The sequence below is a fragment of the Myotis myotis genome, unplaced genomic scaffold (assembly GCF_014108235.1).
Source record: "Myotis myotis isolate mMyoMyo1 unplaced genomic scaffold, mMyoMyo1.p scaffold_m19_p_17, whole genome shotgun sequence".
Lineage (NCBI taxonomy): Eukaryota > Metazoa > Chordata > Mammalia > Chiroptera > Vespertilionidae > Myotis > Myotis myotis.
This window is the reverse complement of record NW_023416321.1, coordinates 15457829-15483576: the sequence shown is the minus strand read 5'-3', so window position 1 is coordinate 15483576 and position 25748 is coordinate 15457829. Positions and strand designations below refer to the sequence as shown.

Sequence of the window (25748 nt, the reverse complement as noted above, 5' to 3'; positions counted from 1 at the left end):
AGCCTCTCCGCCTCTGCAGCAGCGCTAAGGATGTCTGAGTGCTGGCTTAGGCCAGCTCTGCGGGGAGTGGGCCTAAGATCAGTCAGACATCCCCCAAGGGCTCCCAGACTGCGAGATGGCGCAGGCCAGGTTGAGGGGACCCCCCCCCCCAGTGCACAAATTTCGTGCACCGGGCCTCTAGTATAGTTATATAAAAAAATATAGTTTTAGTAGTTGTAAATTAAAGCCAAAGAGCAGGTAGCATTTTCAAGGAGGACATGGGCAAAGAGTCAGATAGTGATCTCCTTAATGGCTGCTTAGCTACAAACCATATTTAACCAACAGGGGCCACAGAGCAATCAGACCAAATGCTCTTCATAACAAGAGCATATCCCTAAGAGAGCACTAGCCAAATTGTCTAGGAAAACCATTGCCAACTAGCTTTGTGGTCATTGTTTTACTGGGAAAAAAATTAAAAGATCTAACTTTATTTCACAATCTTAATTCTGATTTTTCAAATTACAATCTAAAGAACCTCATTTAATTATTATTTCTTAATTTGATTTTTTTTTTTTTTTTTAGAGAGAGAAGGTGAGAGGAAGGAAGAGACAGACAGACAGAGAGAAACATCAATTTGTTATTCCACTTATTTATAAATTCATTGGTTGATTCCTGTATGTGCCCTGACCTGGTATCAAACCCTCATCCTTGGCTTATTGGGATGATGCTGTAACCAACTGAGCGACCCAGCCAGGGCCCCTATTCTAACTAAAGTATTTCTTACCTATGGAATAATCCTAAGCCTGAGATTCAATAATCACTTTCACTGAACCCCAAAACACAGAAAGTGATTTGCACAACAATTTAAGTGCCAAGTACCATTCTGGATGCACAGGAGAGAAAACAATACATTCCATATAGTGGCTTAGGGCTTAATTGACATAGGGCTTAATTCTCTCAAGGTGTTTGCTAAATTTAGGTTAGAAGATAGTAAATGTTAGCATATGAAGGAAAAGTGTGATACTGTTTTCTACAACTGAAGAGGAAAGAAAAAGAAAATGAAACAGTAAATCAACAAAGACTTTCTGGACTTTACAAAACAGGAATTTCTCAACCCCTTGGGGATAACTTTACCAACAACAGGTCATAAGACAAACAACTATTGTCTAATGGGGAACTTATTACTGTAAAGATCACTAAAAAAGTTTGTCCAAAATCACAGTTCTCATTTATATACTTCAATCTAAAGTAACCAAGGGCAAGTTGAGAACACAAGTCAGGACCACTTACCAAAGGGTTTCATTACATCATTTCATAAAACTTTTAAAATAAGACTTGTATTTCACATTCACGCACCAGTGGCTTTACAACAGGGCCCAGGCAGGAGGGTAGAAAGTGAGGAGAGGGAGGAAAACCATTCAGAACAAGAAGTGATCTAAAGATAATTTCTGTTTCACCTTGCAATGATGTATCACGCGATTTTTCTTTGGGTGTTGGCTGTAGAAATACCTAGATCTTAAATAGCGCATACTTGTATTTTATCTGTTGCCTACACTAAGCTCCTCTTTGCTGTCAGGAAAGGCTCAGTGGCTAAGGCAATCAAAGTATAAAGTAATATAGAAATATACTTGCATTAATTTCTAGAGAAGCCAGTCCTTTTAAGAATATATTTTTAGCCGAAACCGGTTTGGCTCAGTGGATGGAGCGTCGGCCTGCGGACTGAGGGGTCCCAGGTTCGATTCCGGTCAAGGGCATGTACCTGGGTTGCGGGCACATCCCCAGTGGGGGATGTGCAGGAGGCAGCTGATCGATGTTTCTCTCTCATCGATGTTTCTGGCTCTCTATCTCTCTCCCTTCCTCTCTGTGAAAAATCAATAAAATATATATTAAAAAAAAAAAAGAATATATTTTTAGCCCAGCCAGTATGGCTCAGTGGTTGAGCATCAATCTATGAACCAGGAGGTCACAGTTTGATTCCCGGTCAGTGCACATGCACGGGTTGTGGGGCTTGCTCGATCCCAAGTAGGGGACATGCAGGAGGGAGCCGATCAATGATTCTCTCATCATTGATGTTTCTCTCTCTCTCCCTCTCTCTTAAATCAATAGAAATATATATTTTTAAAAATATGTATATTTTTAGCCCTGGCCAAGTAGCTCAGTTGGTTACAGCATCATCCCGATACACCAAGGTTGCAGGTTGGATCCCCAGTCAGGACACATACAAGAATCAACCAATAAATGCATAAACAAGTAGAACAACAAATCAATGTTTATCTCTCTCAAATCAATGAATAAAATTTTTTTAAAAGAAGATGAGAAAAAGTAAAAGGCTATTAATGCTAGACAAAGACACTCAATCTTTATAAAACTTTCACTGTAGAATGAAAGGTGTAATGAATGATAGGAGCCCATATTTAAATATTAAAGCTTTAACTATTTAATCATTGTTAACTTAACCATTCATAATTACCCTAGATGGTAAGACTTTGAAATTTCAAATTTAAAAAATAGATAATTCAAAGTAAGTATCCTTGTATAATAAACATATAATTTCATTGCTTACAAATCCCAATAGCACCTTAAGTCTATATATAAATCTAATTTTGATTTCCCAGAAAGACAAAATGTTAGCACTTGAGTGCCCAATCTGAACTATACTTATTGTAACACTCAATTACAAATAATAGGATTTGCTTTAAAGTCAGAAACCAACTCTTCCTTGCAAAAATGGACATTGAGATGTAAGAAAAATTGAATTAGAGTTCCCCACTAATGTGGCAAAATTGAATATATGAAAGAAGTACTAAATTCCTGGGGAGTAGAGCTTGGAGAAAAGGACAGTTTTTCATGACACTCTGGAGCACTCTAACCCCCAAAAAAGTCTATATCCCTCATTCTTCTTACCTCACTGTAATTCTTCTAGGAAAAGTTAAAGCCTCTTGTGCCAAGCACATTATTTTCTCCATTCCAAATCTGATCACTAGCACTACCTTTGCATAGTTATCTAGTGTATATCCAGAAACAGAGAGAATAAAATTATCAGATTTACAGTTAACTTCAAGAGGCAGAGACTATCAGGAATGTGAACAGCAAAAGGGAAGGAAACCTAATGCTCTAATCCTTGAAGAACAGCCAGGGTTTTAAAAACAAAAACAAAAGAATTACCCCAAATCTAGTGCATACTCAGCTGTCTTTGGGAAAATTCTGAGAACTATGAAATACCAAGACCTCTTATTATTTATTTCTAAGATAATAATGGTAAGAAATTTAAAGAAACAAACTGATGTAGTTTCCATACTTCATTTGGGATAGGTACTATATTTGATCACAAATACTTCAGATTAAAGGAACAAGAACCTAACAAACATAAATCTCTCCAAATTGAAAGTAATATGGACAAGCTTCATCAATTACTAAGTGCACAGTTTATGGTTAAAGCTGCCTGAAAACTGGTCTGACTCTATATGAAAACCACAAAACAGACAGAATTTGTGTGTCACACAGTCTCCCCACTTTGTGACACTTCCACTCCTCCACCCAGACACACTGCTCCAAAGCAGTGGGGTATGAGGCCAAGGAAATGAGACTTTATACTGGCTGGGCTGGGGTGCAAACCCTGACTGCCATTTATTAGCTCTTTGTTTGGAAAACATTACTTGACTACTGATTTCAGTAAAATGGAGAAGTACCCCTCTTTTAAGGATTGTTATTAAAAGTTTTTTAAAAACACACACATACAACATAATGGATGTACAGCATCCCTCCTATATAGTAAGGGACTATGTGTACCTTACTGCTGTATAGTTCCTCCCCACCCCACCCCCCATGGCATCCCTTTCATCAACATATTTTATGCTAAATGAATTTCCTCAATGCCCTGGGACACAGATAAATTCTTCAGATTAGCGGAGTTAAGAGTTAAATGATAAAGTCCGCTTTCCCTGCAATGTAAAACACATGCATTTCAACGGGCCTTTGTATCATATCCTAAGGGAGGAAGTTAGTAATGCTGTGATTTGGTGCATGTAAGGAGACAAGGAGAGGACAGGAGGGTTAAGTGGTGCCCTAATCCAGTATCTCCACCTGGTTCACTTGAGGATAGCTCCAGGTCCTAAAAAGACTAAGGGAAATACATTAAGGGCTCCAGCAGGGTGGCTCAGTTGGTTGGAGCACCGTTCCATGGTACACAGAAAAGGTGGCGGGTTCGATTCTCAAACAGGGCACATACCCAGGTTGCAGGCTTGATCCCCAGTAGGGGGCGTGCAGGAAGCAGCCGATCAATGACTCTCATCATTAATGTTTCTATCTCTCCCTCTCCCTTTCTCTCTGAAATCAATAAAATATATATATACATATATTTTAAAAATCACCTGGGTTTAAGAGCAATCCAAATAACTAATGATTGCCGAAACCGGTTTGGCTCAGTGGATAGAGCGTCGGCCTGCGGACTGAAAGGTCCCAGGTTCGATTCCGGTCAAGGGCATGTACCTGGGTTGCGGGCATATTCCCAGTAGGGGATGTGCGGGAGGCAGCTGATCGATGTTTCTCTCTCATCGATGTTTCTAACTCTCTATCTCTCTCCCTTCCTCTCTGTAAAAAATCAATAAAATATATTTTTAAAAAAAAACACAAACAAATAACTAATGATTATGGCTAATATTTATACAGTACTTACTATGTATCAGCCACTGTTTTAAGCACATGACATATATTTCTTTATTTATTTCAGTCTCACACAATCCTATGAGATAGATGCTATTTTTATCCCCATTTTACAGAGGAGGAAACTGAGGCACGGGATTTTAAGTGAGTCACCCAAGGTCATATGGTAGTAGGCATGGAGTTGGAATCCTAACCCAAATACAGTAATCTGTTTTCAAAGTTCCTGCTCTTAGCCATTATGCTACAGAGGGAGTTTTAATTGATCTTTAAGTAACTCATGAGTCAGCCATGATACCAAGTCAATGTGACCTTATAGTGTGTTAACACACATATAGAGTGTTACAACTAAAGGATCTATTAGTCCTGCTGAAACTGGCCCATATCTAGAATGATATTCTAATTGTATCACATTTTAAATGGCACACTGAAAAACAAATACATACTCCTAGGGTGTAAGGAGTCCAAAAACTTGAATGTTTTGCCCAGTAAAAAGGCTTGAGGAACAGGAAGTGGGGTTAGTAGACAAAAAACTAAATTATGGAAGAGTGGCTCTTCAAATACTTGGAGATCTCTACATGAAAAGGGTAAATCACTCCAAAACTGGAATCTGTTTCCCCATAACATATACTCTGAGTTCTGTCCTCGGAGTGATTTCCTCTGTATGCAGAGGTTCCAACCCCTGGCTGCAGATTAGAATTATAAGGGCAGATACTTTTTAAAAATAAATAAATACAAAGATTCGTGGCAACCAAACCAGATGCTGAGGGTGGGAACCAGGTTTCGACATTTAAAAGCTCATCAGATGATATTAATGTGTGGCCAGATTGAGAACCTGGGAATACACAGCAGAGGTCATAGCTCAACTCTGGATGCACATTAGAATCATCTAAGGAACTGTGAGAAGCCAGACGTTGGTCCTTACACTAGCTGGACTCAATAATAATCTTCAGGGTGGGGTCCAGGCAGTTGTCATGAAGCAGAACACTGCAGAAACTGCATAAGGAGACTCTGATGTGAGATGAGGTTGGAGAAGACTCTCAGGTAAGCCACATGAAGAAATAGGGCAATGATGAGGTCTGCAAAGCTTGAAGCAGACAAATGATCATTTGATTTACATTTCAGAAAGATCCCTTAAGATGAAAGGATCAAGGTAAGAGGTGGTAGCAGCCTCAGAAATGTTTTCAAGCAGACATCTTCCAGAGACATTAATGAGGAAGACAGCATGGGACTTGGTGACTGAAGGGCAAAGGCGACTCAGAGAAAGGAGTGAGGGACAAACTGACACGTTCCTGTTGCGTTTGGTGTTCAAATGGAGGTTAAATGCTCACCCTGAGAAATGTCACAGCAGTAATTCTGATACTGGAAGAGCAACTGGGCTGGATGGCCTCTAAAAACTCTTCAGTCTATAAATTATGATCAGGTTCCATCCCCTCAAGACATAAGGTTACTGCAATCCAAGAATACATGCTGCAGTATAAGTAGTAAATTGATATTTAACCAAAAATATCAGAACCCAGCACACACACCCTTCCCCCCAAGAAAAGGCATCAAAGAAAATCGGACAGAAATCTCGGAGCCACAATGCAGCTGGGCCACAAGAACTTTGAACTGTCTCCCCACATATGCTTGCCTCCTTCCAGTCCATTTTCCACATTGTAGAGAGATATTTTCAAGACATAGACTTGATCTTGCTACTCCCCTACTTAAAACCCCACTGACAACCTTGCATTGATCTTAGGCTGAGAAACAAAATATGTAATATTGTGTCAGAAAAGTGTTGCCGAAACCGGTTTGGCTCAGTGGATAGAGCGTCGGCCTGCGGACTGAAAGGTCCCAGGTTCGATTCCGGTCAAGGGCATGTACCTGGGTTGCGGGCATATTCCCAGTAGGGGATGTTCGGGAGGCAGCTGATCGATGTTTCTCTCTCATCGATGTTTCTGACTCTCTATCTCTCTCCCTTTCTCTCTGTAAAAAATCAATAAAATATATGAAAAAAAAAAGAAAAAGAAAAAGAAAAGTGTTGTCCTTAGAGCATGGATCCTGGAGCCACAGTGCCCAGACCTGAATCCTGGCTCCACCACTTGTGAGAGAGTGCCAGTTATTTTGCCTCTTTGTGCCTCAGTTTCCTCATCTGTAAAAAGGGGGAGGAAACAGTACTTACCTCACAGGATCATTGTTAGAACTAAAGATTAAGGTACACAAAGTGCTTAGGACACAGCTAGCACACAGTATATAAGTGTTGGTGTTATTAATGTGACCGAGGGACTGGATAGCCCTGCCTTTCTTGTGTCAGCTGGCACCAGCCTACTGGCTGAGCTTCTGGCACTCCCTTTGCTCTTCTTTCAGCTGCTCAAAAATACCAAGGCCTCCCTCCACAGGCCTTCCTTCCATCGCCATCACCACTACTTAGACCCAAGCACTATGACTCCATAACCTGCACTTGTAACCGCTATACTGGACTGACCCCAGTACCCAGCAGAATGAATAAACCGCTGGTATGAATTACAACTACACTGATAAGCCAGATTCTCCCAGGCAAGGACACTGTGTCCACTAAGAAGTATTCTGAGAAGCAGACCAACTCTTTCAGTTTTCCTTTCAGTAAGAGTAAAACCACAGCACATCCCCCAGCTCAAAAATATAACTAACTTCTCATTGTCCTTACAAAACCTTTGTCCCTGCCTACGGCTCTCCGACTCCTCGGCCAACTTAGGCACCTCCAGCTCCTTTCTCCAGCCTCAAGATGACTTTCAAAAACGTCCTGTCTTCCATCAAGTCACCTCATCTCCTTCTCCACCCCCACCCTTCAGACTTGGTTCTTTTCTCACAGACAGTCTCGCCTAAACTGTTTTTCTCCTTGGTGGCATTATATGTCCCTTTCCAGCCAGTGTTAGAGGCTTTCCCTAACTCACCTCTGGCCCAGTCACTGTTTTAACTCTGAATGCCTGCAGTACTTACTAATACTGTTGTAATATGATGTATGCAGCTGAGGCTTTTTCTTGTTTTAATTCCATTTCCTCCATTTGAGAAGCTCTCTGCTGGCAACCCTCATGTATCATTCCTACTCAGAGCTTCCAACAGGATATTAGATTTAAGACACCAAAAAACATTTCTTTATAGTTTCCTTTACTCACATTTGCACACACACATAAATACCACCTCCACTCCAAAAGTTCCTGCTGAACAGTCACCGATGGCCACAATACTGAAAAGTATGGCACCCATAAGACTTCTGCATCTGGGGAAACAAGATGAACTCTACCCTGTATGACTGGCTACCTAGAATTTGGAAGTTTTTCCAGAGAGAAGCAAAGCATCCTTCCAATGAGCTGTGAATGCTGATGGGCTCACCCTCACAGGGATCAGAGGCAGGCTGCCAACTTTTTAAAACAGAATGAGTACAGCCTTTGAGAAACAACTGTAAGTTGGGCAAGCAAATTGTCATGTCATAATTTCCAAGCTTGAACACAACTGAAGGGAGGAGAAGGGCAAATTGCTGGAAAAGCCTGTGGGTTCTGTTATCTTTGGCCAAAGCCCAAATAAGAGTCATAAAAGCATCCACTGATCTAGAATGCGATGTAAGTTATTAATATTCTTTTAAGCCAGGCAAATGAAATAAAGCAGAGAAAGGAAACAAATTTCTGAATCTCAACATCACAAACCAACAATATAGATCAATCCTTTTTGAAGAGAAGGAAGACTCTTTTATCAAATTTATTCTGGTCACTTTCCCTACAAGAGATATTAAGGTAGTCCTGGTTGCTTAGCATGAAGCAATTTATAACTGGGGCTAAGAGTCCATGCCCATGGATCCTGTGTTAGAACTTCTTCCTTTAAAGTAACTATGGATTGGGGGCAGAACCTCAAATTCAAAGAGCATTTGTGGTGGTTAGAAAGCATGGACCAAACTCTTTGATACCTGTCCCACTGAATGAAGGGACCTTTGCCCTCTTCTCTTGAACCTGGCTAAATCCATGACTGCTCCAACCAACAGAGTATGGCAGAACTATCCACATGCAACTTCTAAGGCTATGCGGCTTCTACCTGATTCTCTTGAAAGGCTCCTTCTCCAGAACCCAGCCAACATCTTGTGAGAAGCCCAAGGCAAAAAGTTCTTCCACATGGAGGCACTTGGTCTGCATCCCAGCTGGGATCAGCCTTTGACTCATTCCAGCCCAGGCACCATATGTGAGTGAAGCAGCACTGAGTGCCCCCAGATGTCCAAGTCTGCCCAGCTGAGGCCCCAGACATTGTGGAGCAAAGACAAGACATCCCTGCTGTGCCTATCTAAATTGCAGCCCCAGAATCCGAGAGCATCATAAAATGGTTGCTGTTCTCTGCCCTAAATTTGAGGTGGTTTATTGCATTTGGTGACTTGGACAACATTTCTACTAACATAGCCATAGAATACCACTTTTATAGAGACTCCAATATCCATGAGAAAAGAATTTGCAGTTTCAAAGGAAAAGGTTTTGCTGTTAAAAGTATTTTAATAGTGCCCTAACCGGTTTGGCTCAGTGGATAGAGCGTCGGCCTGCGGACTCAAGGGTCCCACGTTCGATTCCGGTCAAGGGCATGTACCTTGGATGCGGGCACATCCCCAGTGCAGGGCGTGCAGGAGGCGGCTGATCGGTGTTTCTCTCTCATTGATGTTTCTAACTATCCCTCTCCCTTCCTCTCTATAGAAAATCAATAAAACATATTTAAATAAATAAATAATAAAAGTGCAATTCAGGAACATGCTCTTGACTGGGAATCAAACCCAAGACCCTTTGGTGCTCACACCAACACTCTAACCATTTAGCAACATTGGCCATGGCTCCACTAATACAATCTTAGTCCAAGTCACCATCATCTCTTACCTTAGATTACTGCCTTCAATTCCCAACTGATTTTGATGCTCTTACCCTTGTCCCTCTGCAGCAAGCATGTTAAACTTGCAGCCTGCGGGCCGCATGCCTCGTTTATTTGGCCCATGTTAGCCTTTGAGTTTGACATGCTTGCTCTACATGCTTATTCTCCACATTATAAATTCTTTCAAAATATAAGTCCGATCAAGGTTCGATTCCTGGTCAGGTCACATGCCCAAGTTGCAGGCTCGATCCCCAGTAGGGGGCATGCAGGAGGCAGCTGATCAATGATTGTCTCTCATCATTGATGTTTCTCCCTCTCCCTTCCTCTCTGAAACCAATAAAAATATAGTAAAATATATATGGCTTTGCTCATAAAGCTAGACTGTTATATAGTATTGTTGATTCTCCTTAAATTGCTATAATGAGATTTTAGCACCCTGTTATCATCTAAAAGAGGACAGTTCATGACATGTGACTCTGGGTAGTTATTTGAGAATTAAGAAATTACACCATAACTAAATATTGACATGTAAACACTGAAATGAGGCATGTTATAAAACAAAATCACTTGGATGAGTAAGTTTATTTTGAGATATTCCCAAAGTGAAAGGTCTAAGACCCAACCTAAAGTCATTAGCATATCTCTTAATAATTTAATATGTATAAATCTACAGGAGATATGGTAATGCTAAGAGAGGAAAGGGTAACCAGGCCAAGTAGAGGGAACAACATGTGCAAAAATAAGAGTGCTCAAGAGAACATGACATAGATCTGCTGGTTAAACATGACCCAAAGTCTATTAAGTGACAGTAAAGCAGAGGCAAAGGGTACAAACCCACAAAGACAAAGAATGGAAAATGAGATGACAATGGACAAAAGATGACAAAAGAGCTACATACATAAGCTCCCAGACCACTGACAGCCAGGCCCCTCCCAAACCCACAGAGAAGCCCAACATACAGCAAACCCAACACGCACATAAGACCACTCAACTTTAAGAACTAAGAACTATACTTGCTTTTTTTTTTAGAGAGAGAAAGAGAAACATCGGTCGGTTGCCTCCCATGACTCTGACCGGGGATCCAACCAGCAACCTAGGTAAGTGCCAATCGGGAATCAAACCCGCGACCTTTTGGTGTACCAGACAACGCTCCAACCAACCAACCAACTAACCACCTAACAATGCTACCCGGCCAGGGTGAACTGCTATGCTTTTGAAGAAAACCTCCAACATGAGATAGAGGTGAACATAAGAAAAAAGGAATGAACACAGGGTTCAGAGTATTAGGAGGTGACAAAAATTTCACAAAACTATAAATAATATCCTCAGGGAGAAAAATTATGCCCACTTTACAGGAATAGGATAAAAATGAAGATAAAGATGTAAATAGCAACAAAAAAAGAGCTTCTGAAAATGGTGGCCAGATTAAAAATTAGATGGGTTGAAAGATAGAGTCAAGGAAACCTCCTAGAATGTAATCCACAGCAACAACAAAACAGATGAGAAATAGAAGGGGGGGGGAAGCAAAAACAAAAAATAAAACTCGGATTGTCTGTGCAGAAGATCCAATATCTGAGCAAGAGAATTCACAGGAAGAGAAGGTGAAAATGGTAAGATGGGAATTAGCAAAGAAATAATAATTTCCGCCCTAACCGGTTTGGCTCAGTGGATAGAGCGTCGGCCTGCGGACTGAAGGGTTCCAGGTTCGATTCCGGTCAAAGGCATGTACCTGGGTTGCGGGCACATCCCCAGTAGGGAGTGTGCAAGAGGCAGCTGATCGATGTTTCTCTCTCATCGATGTTTCTAATTCTCTATCCCTCTCCCTTCCTCTCTGTAAAAAAAACCAATAAAATATATTTTTAAAAAAAGATAGAAAAAAGAAATAATAACTTCCCTTTCCAGATTAAAAGGGACCCATCTAGTACCCAATCCAATGAAATTTCAGAAGAGTGGGAATAAATAAGTTATACAAGCTTCCAGAGAAAAGAACCAGGTCTCTTAGAGAGGATCAGAAATCAGAACAGCATCATACTTTGATGGATTCTAAGCCAAATGAGCCAAAAATGCCTTCAAAATGATGAATTATTTAATGCCCACCCAAATGATCATTCAAAGAGAATAAAGATATTTCAGATACATGCCATCTCAAAAACTGTCCTTCCCATGCACCTTTACCAGAAAGAGGAAGACATGGGATCCACAAAAAGAGAACTCCAATAAAGGACAGTGGTAAAAGGAGACTCATATTGCAGCAGGACTGGGCAAGGGGCATGGGTTGCCTAGAAAACAATGAACAGACTAGACTGTCAATGTATTTAAGGTTTTTTTTTAAGTAAACTGCCAAGCATTTCAGAGACCTGCTGGAACATTTGGGGAAGTTAGCAATAGGTATAAGGAAAAAAACATTTTTAATAAAAATATTAACGCCAGGAAAAAACAAATATTTGTATATGAAAGGAAACACAATCAGAGTATACTACATGGCTTATCAGTGAACAATATTTAGTTGAAATAAAATGTATGATTAGCGGTTTAACAAAAGTGGCTTAAAAATTATGATTATATTGTGAGGTATATGGGAAGGAATAGTGGTGGTTAAAAAAAAATATATCTTCACCAGTGATAGGAAGTTAAAAGGTATCTAAAATTTGATATATCAAGAATAGTAATGAACAACATAAACTGATGAACAAAAACAGATACAGAGACAGAGAAGCATCGATCAGACCCTCAAACTTCAGAGCGAAGGTAGGGGAGGGTGGGGGTAAGGGGGAGAGATTAACCAAAGGACTTGTATACGTGCATATAAGCCTAACCAATGGACACAGACACCAGCGGGGTGAGGGCATGAGTGTGGGGGGGCAATGGGGAGATAAGGACACATATGTAATACTTTAATCAATAAAGAAAAAAAAAAGAATAGTAGTATAAGCTTATTACTTAGAAGCATGGACATAAATACCAGAAGAAAAAGCTAAATGCTTTGAAAGTGGCTATCTCTGGGAAGTAATATGTAAAAGTAAGGAGGGATAGCACAAAAGATATCAATATGTCTTTTAGCATTCTTCAACTTCTTAAATTATTTGTATGCATTACTTGGGTAAAAATTAAAATTATATTTTAAAGTGAAAATATAACATGATGTTATCTCTTCTTTTTTAGTACCAAAAAAAAAAAAAATAGGTAACATCATGTTATATTCTCAGAAGGAATCTGCTTACTTGACATTGGCCCATTTATTTATTTAAAAAAACACACACACAATTTGGAACCAAGGGCGGGGTATATAGAGTGGTTAACAGAACAGATAGGTCTCTGCCCTCTTTGAAACGGAGGAATACAGACAAGTAAATGAGGAAGATAATTAACACTGGTGATAAGAGCAGTAAAGATGATAGGATAGTGAGTGACTGAGATCAGGTTGACATGATTAGGTGAGGGATCTAAGAGGAAGTAACTATTTGTTCTTGGAAAACAGACCTTTTTATGTTAAAATCTCAGCTTAGAATTTCAATTTATCAGTTCCAACTCCTTACTAAGACCAAGACCATGTACCCTCCCTTGAGTGGCTGTTAACCAGAAATCCTTAGTAATAAGGGCTAGGTATATCCTGCCTTCCCCCCTCCCGCACCCCCCCACCACCACCACACACATCTTCCACCCCCATTATAAGCTGGCTTCTTCTCCCCTTTTTTGGTGAGGTTCCATTTGATTTTTGCCTCTGAAGAGTTCCCTAATTTTCTTTTTTTTTTTTAATATATTTTTATTGATTTTTTACAGAGAGGAAGAGAGAGCGATAGAGAGTCAGAAACATCGATGAGAGAGAAACATCGACCAGCTGCCTCCTGCACATCCCCCACCGGGGATGTGCCCGCAACCCAGGTACATGCCCTTGACCGGAATCGAACCTGGGACCTTTCAGTCCGCAGGCTGACGCTCTATCCACTGAGCCAAACCGGTTTCGGCCCCTAATTTTCTTAAGAACTCAGTTTACCCAACATTTTTTGGTGTTTTGTACAGAAGGGTTTTTAGGGTAGCTAGTCTACCACAGAGTGGGAACAGAAATCAGGATGTGACAAAGGAATTTAAGAAAACTTTAGAGGCAGAACCAACAGGATAAGTTTGCTGATAACTTGAAGAGAAGTAGAGGTTATGAGAGAACAAGGGATTTAAGGATATTCATAGATTGTTTACTTGCATAATGGAGTGATGCCATTTATTTAGATGAGGAATGTTGGGGGGAACGGCACAAGCTTGTAATGAGAAAAGTTTAAGAGTTGTTTTGGACAAGATACATGAGACAACTACAGGCTGTCCAAGGGGAAATGTCACGTGAGCAGCAGGATACAGGTATTGGAAGCCTAGAGACACCTGAGTTGGAGGCACACCTTTGATAGTCATCAGGATGTAGATGATGGTTAAAACCCAAGTAACAAATGTAGGGAGGACAATTGAAAAAGAAAAAATAACCCCAGACAAAGGCCCAGGGCACTTCAACATTAGTATTTACGTAGAGAATAAACCAGGAAAGGTCCCATAGAAAAACCAATAAAAAAAAACCAGGAGTCACAGAAGTTGGAAGAATAGTGTCTTGCCCAGCCGCGATGATTCAGTAGTTGAGCGTTGCCCTATAAACCAGGAGGTCACAGTTCGATTCCTGGTCAGGGCACATGCGCAGGTTGTGGGCTTGATCCCCGGTGTGGGGCATGCAGGAGGCAGTCGATCGATGATTTTCATCACTGATGCTTCTCTCTCTCTCTCTCTTTCTCTCTCTCTCTTCAACTCTGAAATCAATAAAACTATATATATATTTAAAAAAAGAATAGAGTGCCTTAAGACAAAAAGGTGTCCAACTCTGTCCAATACCACTAAAAGGGTGAATGAAATGGTGAGAGTAGTAGCACTATTAAATTTGGTAATGTAGAGATACTGGTGATACACCTTTCAATTAGGCTAATGTTTCTGAACCCCAAGATAAAGCCACCAAGAAGTTCACAAAGACACTCAAGCCACTCTTGTTACTTTTCTTCCCAGGATTCATTGCCTTAAAGGCTCTCAGGACCTCCTGGAAGACTGTTTTCTCACTTTTGTCTCTTAATATGACCCCAAAAAAGTGATTTAAAAGGGCCCGAGAAGAATGACCTCTAGAAATAGTGATTTTTCCGCCCTCAAAAGATTTATAAATTTTCAGTATTTCTCCACTCTTCCATTCCACCCAGGCTCAGCACTGTTCAGGGTTTAAGGAGGAATCAATATACCATCCAACACATTATATGAAAGGTCAGAAAGATTAAATATAAAAACCAGTATCTAAATCTATACACTATGGACTATAGCCCTCTGGCCAGCCCTATCTAGACCCAGGAGAGTTTGAGGATTAAATTTAGGGGGTGAAAAGGTAAGTACTTCATTTCCTTGTCCCTAGTATATTAAACACAAGCATCCCAAAGTTTGTTTCTGCATGACTTTGGATTCTAGAACATCATTTTATGACAGTTTTTTAAAGTTTTAAAGAGCACAATTTTAATTTATCTAAAATAGACAACGAATCCTTAAAACTCTCTCAAAAATAAGTAAACAATCCAATTTTAAAAATAATCTGAACAGAAGATACAGAGATGGCAAAAAAAGCATATGAAAAGATGCTTGACATCATATGCCACCAGGAAATTACAAATTAAACAATGAGATACCACTAAACACCTATTAATTAGAAGGTCCAAAATACTGACACCACCAAATGCTGGGGAGGATGTGGAGCAACAGAAATTCCATTCATTTCTGGTGAGAATACAAAATGGAACAGCCACTTTGGAAGACAGTTTGGCAGTTTCTTACAAAACTAAGCAAATTCTTAACATACAATCTGGCAATTATTATCCTTGGTATTTGCCCAAATGAGTTGAAAGCTTATATCTACACAAAAACCTGCACATGAATATTTATAGCAGCTTTAATTATAAAAGCAAAACCTTGGAAGCAATAAGGATGTCCTTCAATAGGTGAATATATAAACAAACTGTGGTATACATAGACAATGGAATATTAATAAGGGAATAAGAAGAAAAGAGCTATCAAGCCAAGAAAAGACAAGGAAGAATCTAAATGAATGTTGCTAAGTGAAAGAAGGCAATCTGAAATTGCTACATACTATATAATTCCAACTATATGATATTCTGAAAAGATAAAACTATAGAGATAGTAAAAAAGATCAGTGGTTGGCAATGTGGGGCGTGCAGAAGGCAGCCAACCAATGATTCTCATCAATGATGTTTCTATCTCTCTCCCTCTCCCTTCTTCTCTGAAATCAATAAAAATACACTTTAAAAAATAAATGAAAGACATTATAAAGACATGTCTAAATAGAACAACACTACTTGTATAATTTAAAAACAATTGTTAAATTGTCTTTATAAAGTAATACAAGCAGTCAGAAATCGTCTGTCTTAGTAAGTTCATAGATATTCTATCAAAAAAACAGACAACATTGCCCTGTTTGGGTGGCTCCATTGGTTGGAGCATCACACCAAAAGACTGCAAGTTGGATTCCTGGTCAGGGCACATACCTAGATTGAAGATTTAATCCCTGGTCAGAACCCATACAGGAGGCAACCAATCGATGTTTCTCACATCCACGTTTCTCTCTCTCTCTCTCTCTCTCTCTCTCTCTCGCTCTCGCTCTCGCTCTTTCTCTTTCTCTCTCCACCCCCACCCTTTATCTCTCTCTCTCAAATCAATAAGCATATCCTCAAGTGAGGATAAAAAAAAAGGGGACTCATCCTCAAGAATTGAGACACAATGAAATTAATATTGTTTACTGTTTCATCAGGGACATTATGTGAAATCAGTTTTGTTTTTGTTTTTTTTACAATGACAACTAGTGTAAGTGCAAAGGCCACTAAGTAAATAACACAAATAATATTATAAAAGTAGTTTTTACATCAAAGAACCCCCTTAAAGAAGCTCAGGAACCCCCAGGGGTCTGCTGAACAGTACTCTGAGAATTGCTGCTATAGACAACTCAAACAAAAGCATCAGTGAGCAATCATCCATGGGAACAATACAAAACACCAAAAACAACCCTTGTCCCACTTGCCAAAGGGGCAATGGGGCTTAAATGAAACAGTTTGCTGTGTTTTAGGAGTGGTGTGCTTTAGACTTCTCCCAAAAATTAAGGGGGGAAATGTGCACTCTGTTAATTGAAAAGCTACATTTCTAAACAGTATGCATATTATAATTAAAACATTAAAAGCATACTATATGCATAGATTTATTTGTATGTACCTGAACACAAACATAAGGATATTTACAACACTGACTTCTGTCTTCAGATTCTACAAACAATCTGTGCCTACCATTAGGAGATTAATTAAATGAATAATAGCATCCATAGCTTAAAATACTACTACACAGACCTTAAAAACATGAGGCAGATAGAAACATATTCACATTGAGTGTTTTCTAAGATAAAGTGACAAGAGCAAGATAAAGAGTTATTGTGTATAATTTACCCCTACTGATGGAAGAAAAAGTGAAAATATGTTTGCATGTGTACACATAAATCATTCTGAAAAGATAAGTGAGAAATAGGTAACTAACAGTCCCTAAGGAAGAGACACTGTCCACTTACTACATACCTTTTTGTACTGATTAATTAAAACATGTTTTCCAAAAATACTACTTTTACAATAAAGAAAACTGGAGTCTGGAACTGAAAAACAAAACTAATATATTCTTGCTGCAAGTCTATGGTTAAGACTCACATTCATCTCTTTTAGGGAAAGGGGTAACTATTTAACCCAGAGGTGGTAGGGAATCTTCTCTGTCCCCCACCTCCAGTCTCGTTCTCCATTATTTGGAAAATATTCTCAGTGGGTATAAAAGAATGGTACTCTCATTGTAAAGCTTAGGGTAAACTGAGGTAGAAGTCTATGGAATCACATAGCTGCATACAAAGCACTTCTGACCTTGGACATCTCGGATATTTCTGCAGAAATAGAACTTTTTCTTTTTTAATGAATAACCTTTACTTTTAAAAGCAGTTTTAAGTTCAAAGCAAAATTAAGTGGAAAGTACAGAGAGTTCCCATAAACCCTCTGTTCCTCAATAGGCACAACCTCCCCCACAACAGACGTATGGAACTACAGTGGTACATTAGAGAAACAGGAATCTTGGATGGCCCCAGGATTCTTCAACATAGCAATTAGGACCCTAAAGTGTCCCACGTGCTTACTCCCACTTACAGCCCACTCTTGTTTATGCACTCTGATGCAAAGAGACAATAACACATGGAATAAAGAATATTGACATTCAGCTTCAGAATGCTTCAATTATTCCACCTGCCCCTATGAATTAGACAGTTACCATCCTAATTATGTTTTAGTTTGGTTAATGTTTCAATAAATTTTCTTTCCCTAAACATATTGATTTTTTTTAAAAGGCCCAAATACAAAACAGATTTGTCAGGCAGTCAGTCTGAGATTAAATATTTATTATGTCTAAACCACAAGTAGAAAAAAATTCAAAGGCCGACTATTTTAATGCTAACTCGATGCAATATTGCACTTGGGTTTCTAGGAGAGGTAATTACACAGCTAACATCTGGGTTTTGAGGTTTTGAGGATTACATTTGGGTGGACTGAAGTGGAAGAGTAGGGAAGAGCAAAGTAAAAGTCTAATGCTTTCAGATTCTGTCAGAAAAAGTGCTTGCTAAACAGCAAAACAAAATCAACATTAGCAAAGATGTGAAGAACATGCACTTTAGGAAGCTTTCACCTAAGCAGGTGCTCCAATTCTGACTCAAATCCTCTAATTCTTGTAACAAGAATGAGAGGTCAGGACACCGCAAACTAATAAATTCAATCAACAGAACGGGAAAACAGGTGGTTAATACCAGACAAGGTAGGATTTTCCTAAATTGGGTTTGCCTTCGATAATCTAAATCAGTTTTCAGAAATGGCTTCTACAAAAACTACCCAAACATCCCCCTAATAATTTGTACTCCTCCTCCACAATGGGGAAGCCATTTATTTACCAGAAGGTTTACTTTCTCTTTCAAGCTCTGCTGGCTTCCTCCAGCGCATGTACAGCCAAGAAACAACTGGAAGGCCTTTCCTTCTTGTCTTCTCCGATCCAAAACCAGAGAGCTGGTGTGTGAGAACCTGTTTTGCAGAGAAGCTGAGTGCTGCTTCTTCACCGCAAGACAATTTCAAATACAAATTCATTTGCAAATAAAAGTTACAGGACAGGCAAACAGCTCTACTCCTCCAATGAAAACACACACATACACACACAAAGATGAGAAGGAACAAATCACCTCCCAGCCTCTTACTCCGCCTCCCCCCCCACACCCCTCCCAACTGAACACTGTCCTTGCCTGACGCCTCTACCCCTCAAACTTTCAATATTATCTGCACTTTTTGTGTCATAAAGAGCTCCAAGGGACTGTTCAAATTTCGAAGTGATAATAAATGTAGTGAATATTGCTTAAAATAAATGAGCTTCAGTCATAGGTTTTGGAAGAGGCAGAGAGATTCTCATGGGGACACTGGTGTAAACAGAAATTTTCATTTTGCTTTGCCTATTTCTTTTACGTGATGGCCTCCATCTCCTCCACCACAATGTAAATCCCCCTGGTCCCTCTTCATTTCATTTTTCCCTATTAGGTTAGAATCTCCCAATTACTCCTTCTTTCCTTTATTTTGGGTCATTAAGGGCTGCCATGAATCATAACTTCCCTGACTTTTAGTTAGATATATGTGCAGTTTTTAATATTAATTATTAGCTATCTGCCAGGTGGTGAGCAAAGCAGTTTATATACAGTATCTTGCTTAATCTTCACGACTCCCCTCCAATTGGACCATTTTTTGGATAGAGAAACTGAAACCCAGAGAAGTTAAAACAACTGACCCCAAGGTCCAAGAGGTTGTGGATCTGGACCATTTTTTTTTTTTAATATATTTTATTGATTTCTTACAGAGAGGAAGGGAGAGGGATAGAGAGTTAGAAACATCGATGAGAGAGAAACATCGATCAGCTGCCTCCTGCACACTCTCTACTGGGTATGTGTCTACAACCAAGGTACATGCCCTTGACCGGAATCGAACGTGGGGCCCTTGAGTCCGCAGGCCGACGCTCTATCCGCTGAGCTAAACCGGTTAGGGCTGGGCCATTCTTTTATCTATACAACTGTGGACCATAAAACCCTCAAACACACCGCCCAAGCATTTCAACACTATAATAATAGCTATGTTAGGAAAGCTCAAAATATAAGTTCCTCATCCAATGTAGTTAAAAAGTCAAAGGTCAGGTAAAAGTTCACTGATTAGAAATGTCATTTATTCTAGTGGATGGAGGTAGCAGAAAGGAAAACCAGATAATCCAAACCTAATTTTGTCTTGGAGTGGGGTAGATTTACCTTCCTTATTATTCTTTTATTAGACTGTGAAAAAGGAATTTGCAATAAATATGTCCAAGATAAACTGATAAGTACAAAAAACTGCAAGAAGTCTGGAGAAATATACACCAAACTATTAACCTATTATATATAAAAATATATAATACATATTTTTAAAAATTTAAATGTTTTACAATAGCATGTATTACTTCTTTTTTTATTTTTTTTATTGAATTTATTGGGGTGACATTAGTTAATAAAATTATATAGGTTTCAAGTGTACAATTCTATAATACATTATCTATATATTATTATGTTCACCACCCACCCAAAGTCGTCTCCTTCACTCACCTTTTATCTGCCTTTATCCTTTTCTACCTGCCCCCAACCCCCTTCTCCTCTGATAATTACCAAGCATGTATTACTTCCCTAAACAGGAAAAACAACTTAATGACATTTGAACCCAATTATTAACAGAAGAGAAAGGATAAGAGCTGTAGCTCTGCAGCTTCCTTTACCCTCAGTTTAGTTCTCCTAAATTAAGAACTTCCACTTAGAGCTCCCTGAATGCACTATGCTGTTTTAAGCCTCTTACTCCTATTCCTTTGGCCTTGAATGCAACTGCTTACCACTTAGCTCTGAAGGAAAAGTTCTATTCATCCTACAAAACCCTGTTCAGGAGTTCCCACCTGATAAAGCCCCTGTATGACAAAGTCTTTTCTCATCCGTGAAGAGAATCAATCTCTTTAAATAGACATTTAATAAGAACTTAGATTTATGGAATTCTTACTGTGCGCCAGGCACTATGCTAAACATTTTACCTATTTTATTTCACTGAATCTGTAAGTGGCAGATCCAGGATCCAACCCCAGATCTCTTTGACACCAGAGTTTGAACCTTAAACACTATTCTGTCATCTACTCTGCCTGAATTCCATACTAACAGAGCATATCCTCTGTCCCCACAGTAATGCCCCCAGTTCTGTGAAAACAGGGACCATGTTTCACTATCTCTGGATCCTGCTTAGCACAATAACTGGCTCTCAATATCCTATATAATCCTATATAATAAAGAGCTAATATGCTAATTAGACCAAACAGCAGAACAAACATCTGGACAACCTTCCAGATGAAGCCAGGGCTTCGAGGGCCGAGCCCCTTGCACAGATTTTATGCATTGGGCCTCTAGTATAATATGTTTGCCTATCTGAACTAAGAGTTGTGATAATCCTAACATGGTAAGTGAGAACTGACCATAGTAGAAATTCATTCTTCCATATGCTATTCCCTTTAAAAACTGAAGACATTCCAAACAATTTACAGCCAAAGTACTATCTGGCCATACTGATTAAAGTGCATCATAGTAAGCAAAGGTTTCCAGCAATGAATGTGTAACCACAACATTAATTTTTTTCACCATAACCAACAAAGACTGAAACAGCCCAGCAATGCCATCCTGTTGGACCTCACCAAGGCTGCTTGCTACAGGACACCAGAGGTTCTTCAGGATTTGGGGATGTCCTTAAAGTGTTCTTTGGCTGGTTTTTATGAATGACGCAAAAGTTATAGTAAATTTTTAAAATATAGAAGACATAAAAGGTGAGCAGTCAATTTGTGGACAATTAAAAATCACAAACAAACAAACAAACACATATCTGCACTTAACGCACACAAATCCAATAAATCAGTTCACCTTTCTTTGGGTGCTAGCCCAGTTTATAAGGTTAACCTCAATGACAACTCCACTAGGGCAGAGGCTTTGTGTACTGATATACTTTGTACAAATTAACCAATGCCGGCCACATAGTAGGCACTCCATAATTAAACACCAGTACTTGGCCTCACACACCGTTAAAAGCTTCCCCTACAAAAGGACTGTACTGAAATTCCTTGGTCTTATAGTCAAGATATCATATAAGTAAGTAGGCACTCCTTCTCCCCTACTTACCTGCCTAATCTACCAGGATTTTGTGCTATATCACCATAACTCCTCATCCGAAATTCTTTATAGATATTAAATTCCAACCATTATTTGGGACCCAGATCAAATCTCGCCTTTGGCAAGAAGAATTCCTATACAACTGCATGCCTCGTAACCTCTCCTTCCTCTAAAGACCTGTAGCACTTACTACAACACTGTCCAGTAGAACTTTCCACAATAATAGAAAGATTCTTTATCTGTGCTATCTATAATAATAAAAGGGTAATATGCTAATTAGACCGAATGTCCAGAAGGACGAAGCCAGGGCCAGAGCGAAGCCTGGATCCTGGGTGCCTGCCGATGGCTGGAGGGAAGCAGCCCTGGTCCCGGGTGCCAGAGGGAAGCCGGTGCCAGCAGGCAGGAGAAGGAAGGCCTACTCTTGCACGAATTTTCATGCATCAGGCCTCTAGTATATTATATAAAATAGCTAATTTATTGAATATCAGACAATGTCCCACCATCTCTTTGAAGACATGCTGCATTGTAGGGGTAAAGCATTTTTCAAGTTGCCTCAGTAAACTGCAAGTTCTATAAATAAGTCATCCCATTCTTCACAGCAACTTTCACTAAGTTGCAGAAAGTAAATATTTGTTCATTTGTACACCATCTCTGAGAAAACTATAAGGTAAAAAGGTGCTGGACTCTGTGTCTGAAATGAGAGTCACTATCTCTGCCCCATCTCACATCTAAATGTCAAAACATGCAGAATCAAGGAGGAGAAAGCAACTTTCTGGAAACGCAAATGGCCACTGATCCAGCCACAGGCTGAAGTGACATTTAGGTCACAACTGTCCTTCATCTACAAGCTTGCCTAAGTAAATATCTCTTTCCATTAGGAAATAGCTAAATTCTGAGGATAAATTATGCCAACTAAAAGTCAGTTACTTCCCAAGTTAGATAGAGCAGTTAGAAAAATGACCTCAGCAAACCCCACTTGAACTTTTTCCTCCTGTTTATCACATATCTCCCATGGAGTCTTACAGCCTATGGGTGGTATTTCACTATCCATGTGTACGTTAGAATTTCACTGACAGTTTTCTCAATGGGGTTTACACTCGCTCTAAAATAAGACCGAATACTTAAGCATAGATAGTCGAAAGAACACAAAATATACAGGAGTGTGAGTTCCACCACTATGGCACTCTGCTGCCTTAGGCAAGTGTCTTGTTCCTTCGGCCTCAATTTCCTAGTCTACAAAATAGGATATGAACTATCTATCCCTTGTGGGTCAAATCGTAACTGTGGATATTTCTAAATGGTTCTTCTTTCCAACAGGACTACACACAAAAATAAAAGATTCATAAACTTGCTAGTGGTTTTTTTGTGATAGATGTGCTAATAAATATAGAGACTAAGAACAACCCTCCAACATCTACAACAATTTTTTTTTCTTTTTTTTGTATTGCAGCCTTCCTTCCCCCATCCCACTAGTCTGAGCATAAATTCTGCCAGTATTCCAGTCTGGCACATGTAATAAGGAAATAAATGTGTTGACTCAAGGAACACAGACATATTTAACATATAACAAAATAGAAAACTGGCTGAATCAGGTTATAATGGTCTAAAGCCTTACATATAAGAGACTGAGATGATTTACTATTCTGATGTATTCAAACCAATGCTTTATCAGCACAGCTAACCAAAGTTACAACCCATACACAGACTATAAAACCAGCAGATGCACATTATACATGTTTTTGTATAATAAGGGTGTCAACACTATACACCCACTTGATATAACAGAGGGATGTCTACTAAACATGGAAAAAGCAACTTGGGTGGCAGTTCGGATTTGGCTAACTGAAGCGCAGCCACACCACCCGAACACAGGTAAAGTTTGCACACATGGCTTCACCAAGGCCAGCCAGTCTTTGTTTCCCTCTCCTCTGCATTTACCCAAGATCTTGGCTCTGAGACAAAAAAAACTCCTACTCGCGATTGGTTCACTCTGCCCTATGCAATTAAGCAACACCACAATCCAGTAAACGTAGGGGCTCCATTATTTATCTTCTGGCCGAGTTTACCAGGTGTTTATGAAAGAACAATGGCACGGAGCAAAGAGGTTTATTTCTCTCTAGGGCTGGCTTGATTGGGGGGAGAGGGGGAGTGGTATTTTGTTGTTGTGTTTTGGTTTGTGGTTCTTTTTTTGAAGGGGGTTGGGGAGAAACCCGGCTTAACCTAGAAAAAGACCGGAGGGGATTTAGAAAGAGTGTGTAAGGCTGTCAATTTCCCTACAGGAAACTTGATTCTTATGCAATAATCCTCCTACCACAACCAATGAGCCCAGGAGACGGTAGGAGGAAGACACCTATTTCTACCTCCAGAGGGGCACAGCCGGCTCCTAAGGGATCTAACACAGGGCAGGGCCGAGGGCGGGGGGCTCTTTTCAACGCCACCCCGCCTCTCCGCGACCTCCGCGGGCTTGACAGCCGCTCCAATGGCCGGAACGTCCCCGAGTCCCAGGGAGCAGGAAGTGGGGGGGGCTGTCCCTCACTCCCGCCACCCCCACGCGAGTGCTCTCGCCCCACGGTCCTCCCCCTCGAGCGCGTTCTCTCTTCCTCGCCGCCTTCCCTTCCTCCGAAGAACGAAACTTCCTTCCAGCGCCCTCTGTCCCTTCAGAGGCCCGCTCCTGTCACCCCGGAGGTGTCCCTTCAGAGCGGCCCTCCAAGCCTCCTCTATCCGCCCCTCTGAAGTTTCCTTCCACAACTTCCCCCCAACCAGCCAAGAGCCTCCGTCCCCTCCGGCGCCCACCGGGTCCTCGGGCCCGGGAGCCGCGCGGGGGGCGCGACCCCACCCTTCACACCCTTCACCTGTTTCTCGGGCTGAGGCCCGACAGGCCGGGGTGCGTTGCTCCGGGGTACGGGCCGCGGGCTCCCTCAGGCCGCAGGGTCTCTCCTCGCAGACGCGGAGAGGGAGAGCCGAGCCGCGTTACTCGTCAAGGATCCGGTTCGGGCTCACTCCCTCCGCTGCGACGACGGAACCCCAGGCTCTCCCTCCCAGTCTACGCCGCCGCCGCCGCCGCAGCTCCGGAAACCTCTGAATTACAGCCCCTCCAGCCAATCCCCGCCCAGCCCCATCCTGACCAAGACACGCCTTCCTATATAATTCATGAGACGGCCAGTATTCTCCTCCACACAGAAGCGCTGGAGCATGTACTGCACACCAACTGACCAATGAGAAGAGCCTTAGGGAGAAAGGGCGGGGCCAGCACACAGCTGGGAACGCCCCGTGCTGGCTGTTCCGAAGGCTCAGTCCTCCTCCCTCCGCAATAGCAGGGGAATTGCCGATGTCCGGGCCCAGAAGTCCGGAGGGAGGGAGGGAAGATGGCTGGAATGTCCTGCTAAAAACTCAGCTGAGTTCCTGGCAGTGTGTGACGTCAAGACACTTTAAATGCCCCTGATGCGGCTCTCTTTTGCTTGCTCTCCCTTTTTCCGGTTCTAAATACCACGTGGCTGCCAGGGTGGGAGCCACTTACCACGTGGGAATCAGCCAGTTAGTCCCCAAGTATCGCCAGATCCCCAGGGGGCCCAACACCTCAACTGGGTTTCTGAGGACAGTAAAAAGAACATGGGTGACTCCTGCCTGCCCTGAACTCCAGTTTCTGCGTGAGATGAGACACACACACACCCGGAAATATGACGTGGAAATAGAATAATTACTAGAGTGCGTGGGGAGAGAGTAGTGGATTTAACTCTGCTCTCTGTTCCCTCGCTTGAAGCATCAAACGTCAACTGCTTGCACACTGGCCAATTCACGAGAATGCAGAAAGCAGTATATATATATATTGACACGTACACACATTTTGATGCTTCTGAGTTGAAATACTTGAAATCACCGTTTTTTTCCCCCTGGTTAACTTAAATCGCAAGTTTTACTG

At 40.8% G+C, this 25748-nt stretch overlaps 1 protein-coding gene across 8 annotated transcripts in view; it reads right to left on the bottom strand.

Moving 5' to 3' along the window:
• Nucleotides 1-25748, bottom strand: part of STAT3 (signal transducer and activator of transcription 3) — a 77721-nt gene that overhangs the window by 25604 nt on the left and 26369 nt on the right. The window contains exon 1 of one of the 8 annotated variants that reach the window (XM_036339746.1): nucleotides 24682-24917. The exons of 6 other annotated variants lie outside the window; for them this stretch is intronic. Coding sequence is in view for 1 of the 2 variants with exons in the window: in XM_036339745.1 (XP_036195638.1) it covers nucleotides 18530-18578 (49 nt within the window). In the remaining variant the exon portion in view is untranslated. Of the gene's footprint in view, nucleotides 1-18529; nucleotides 18686-24681; nucleotides 24918-25748 lie in introns of those variants that run through there. One more of the 8 variants, XM_036339745.1, reaches the window with a different exon arrangement.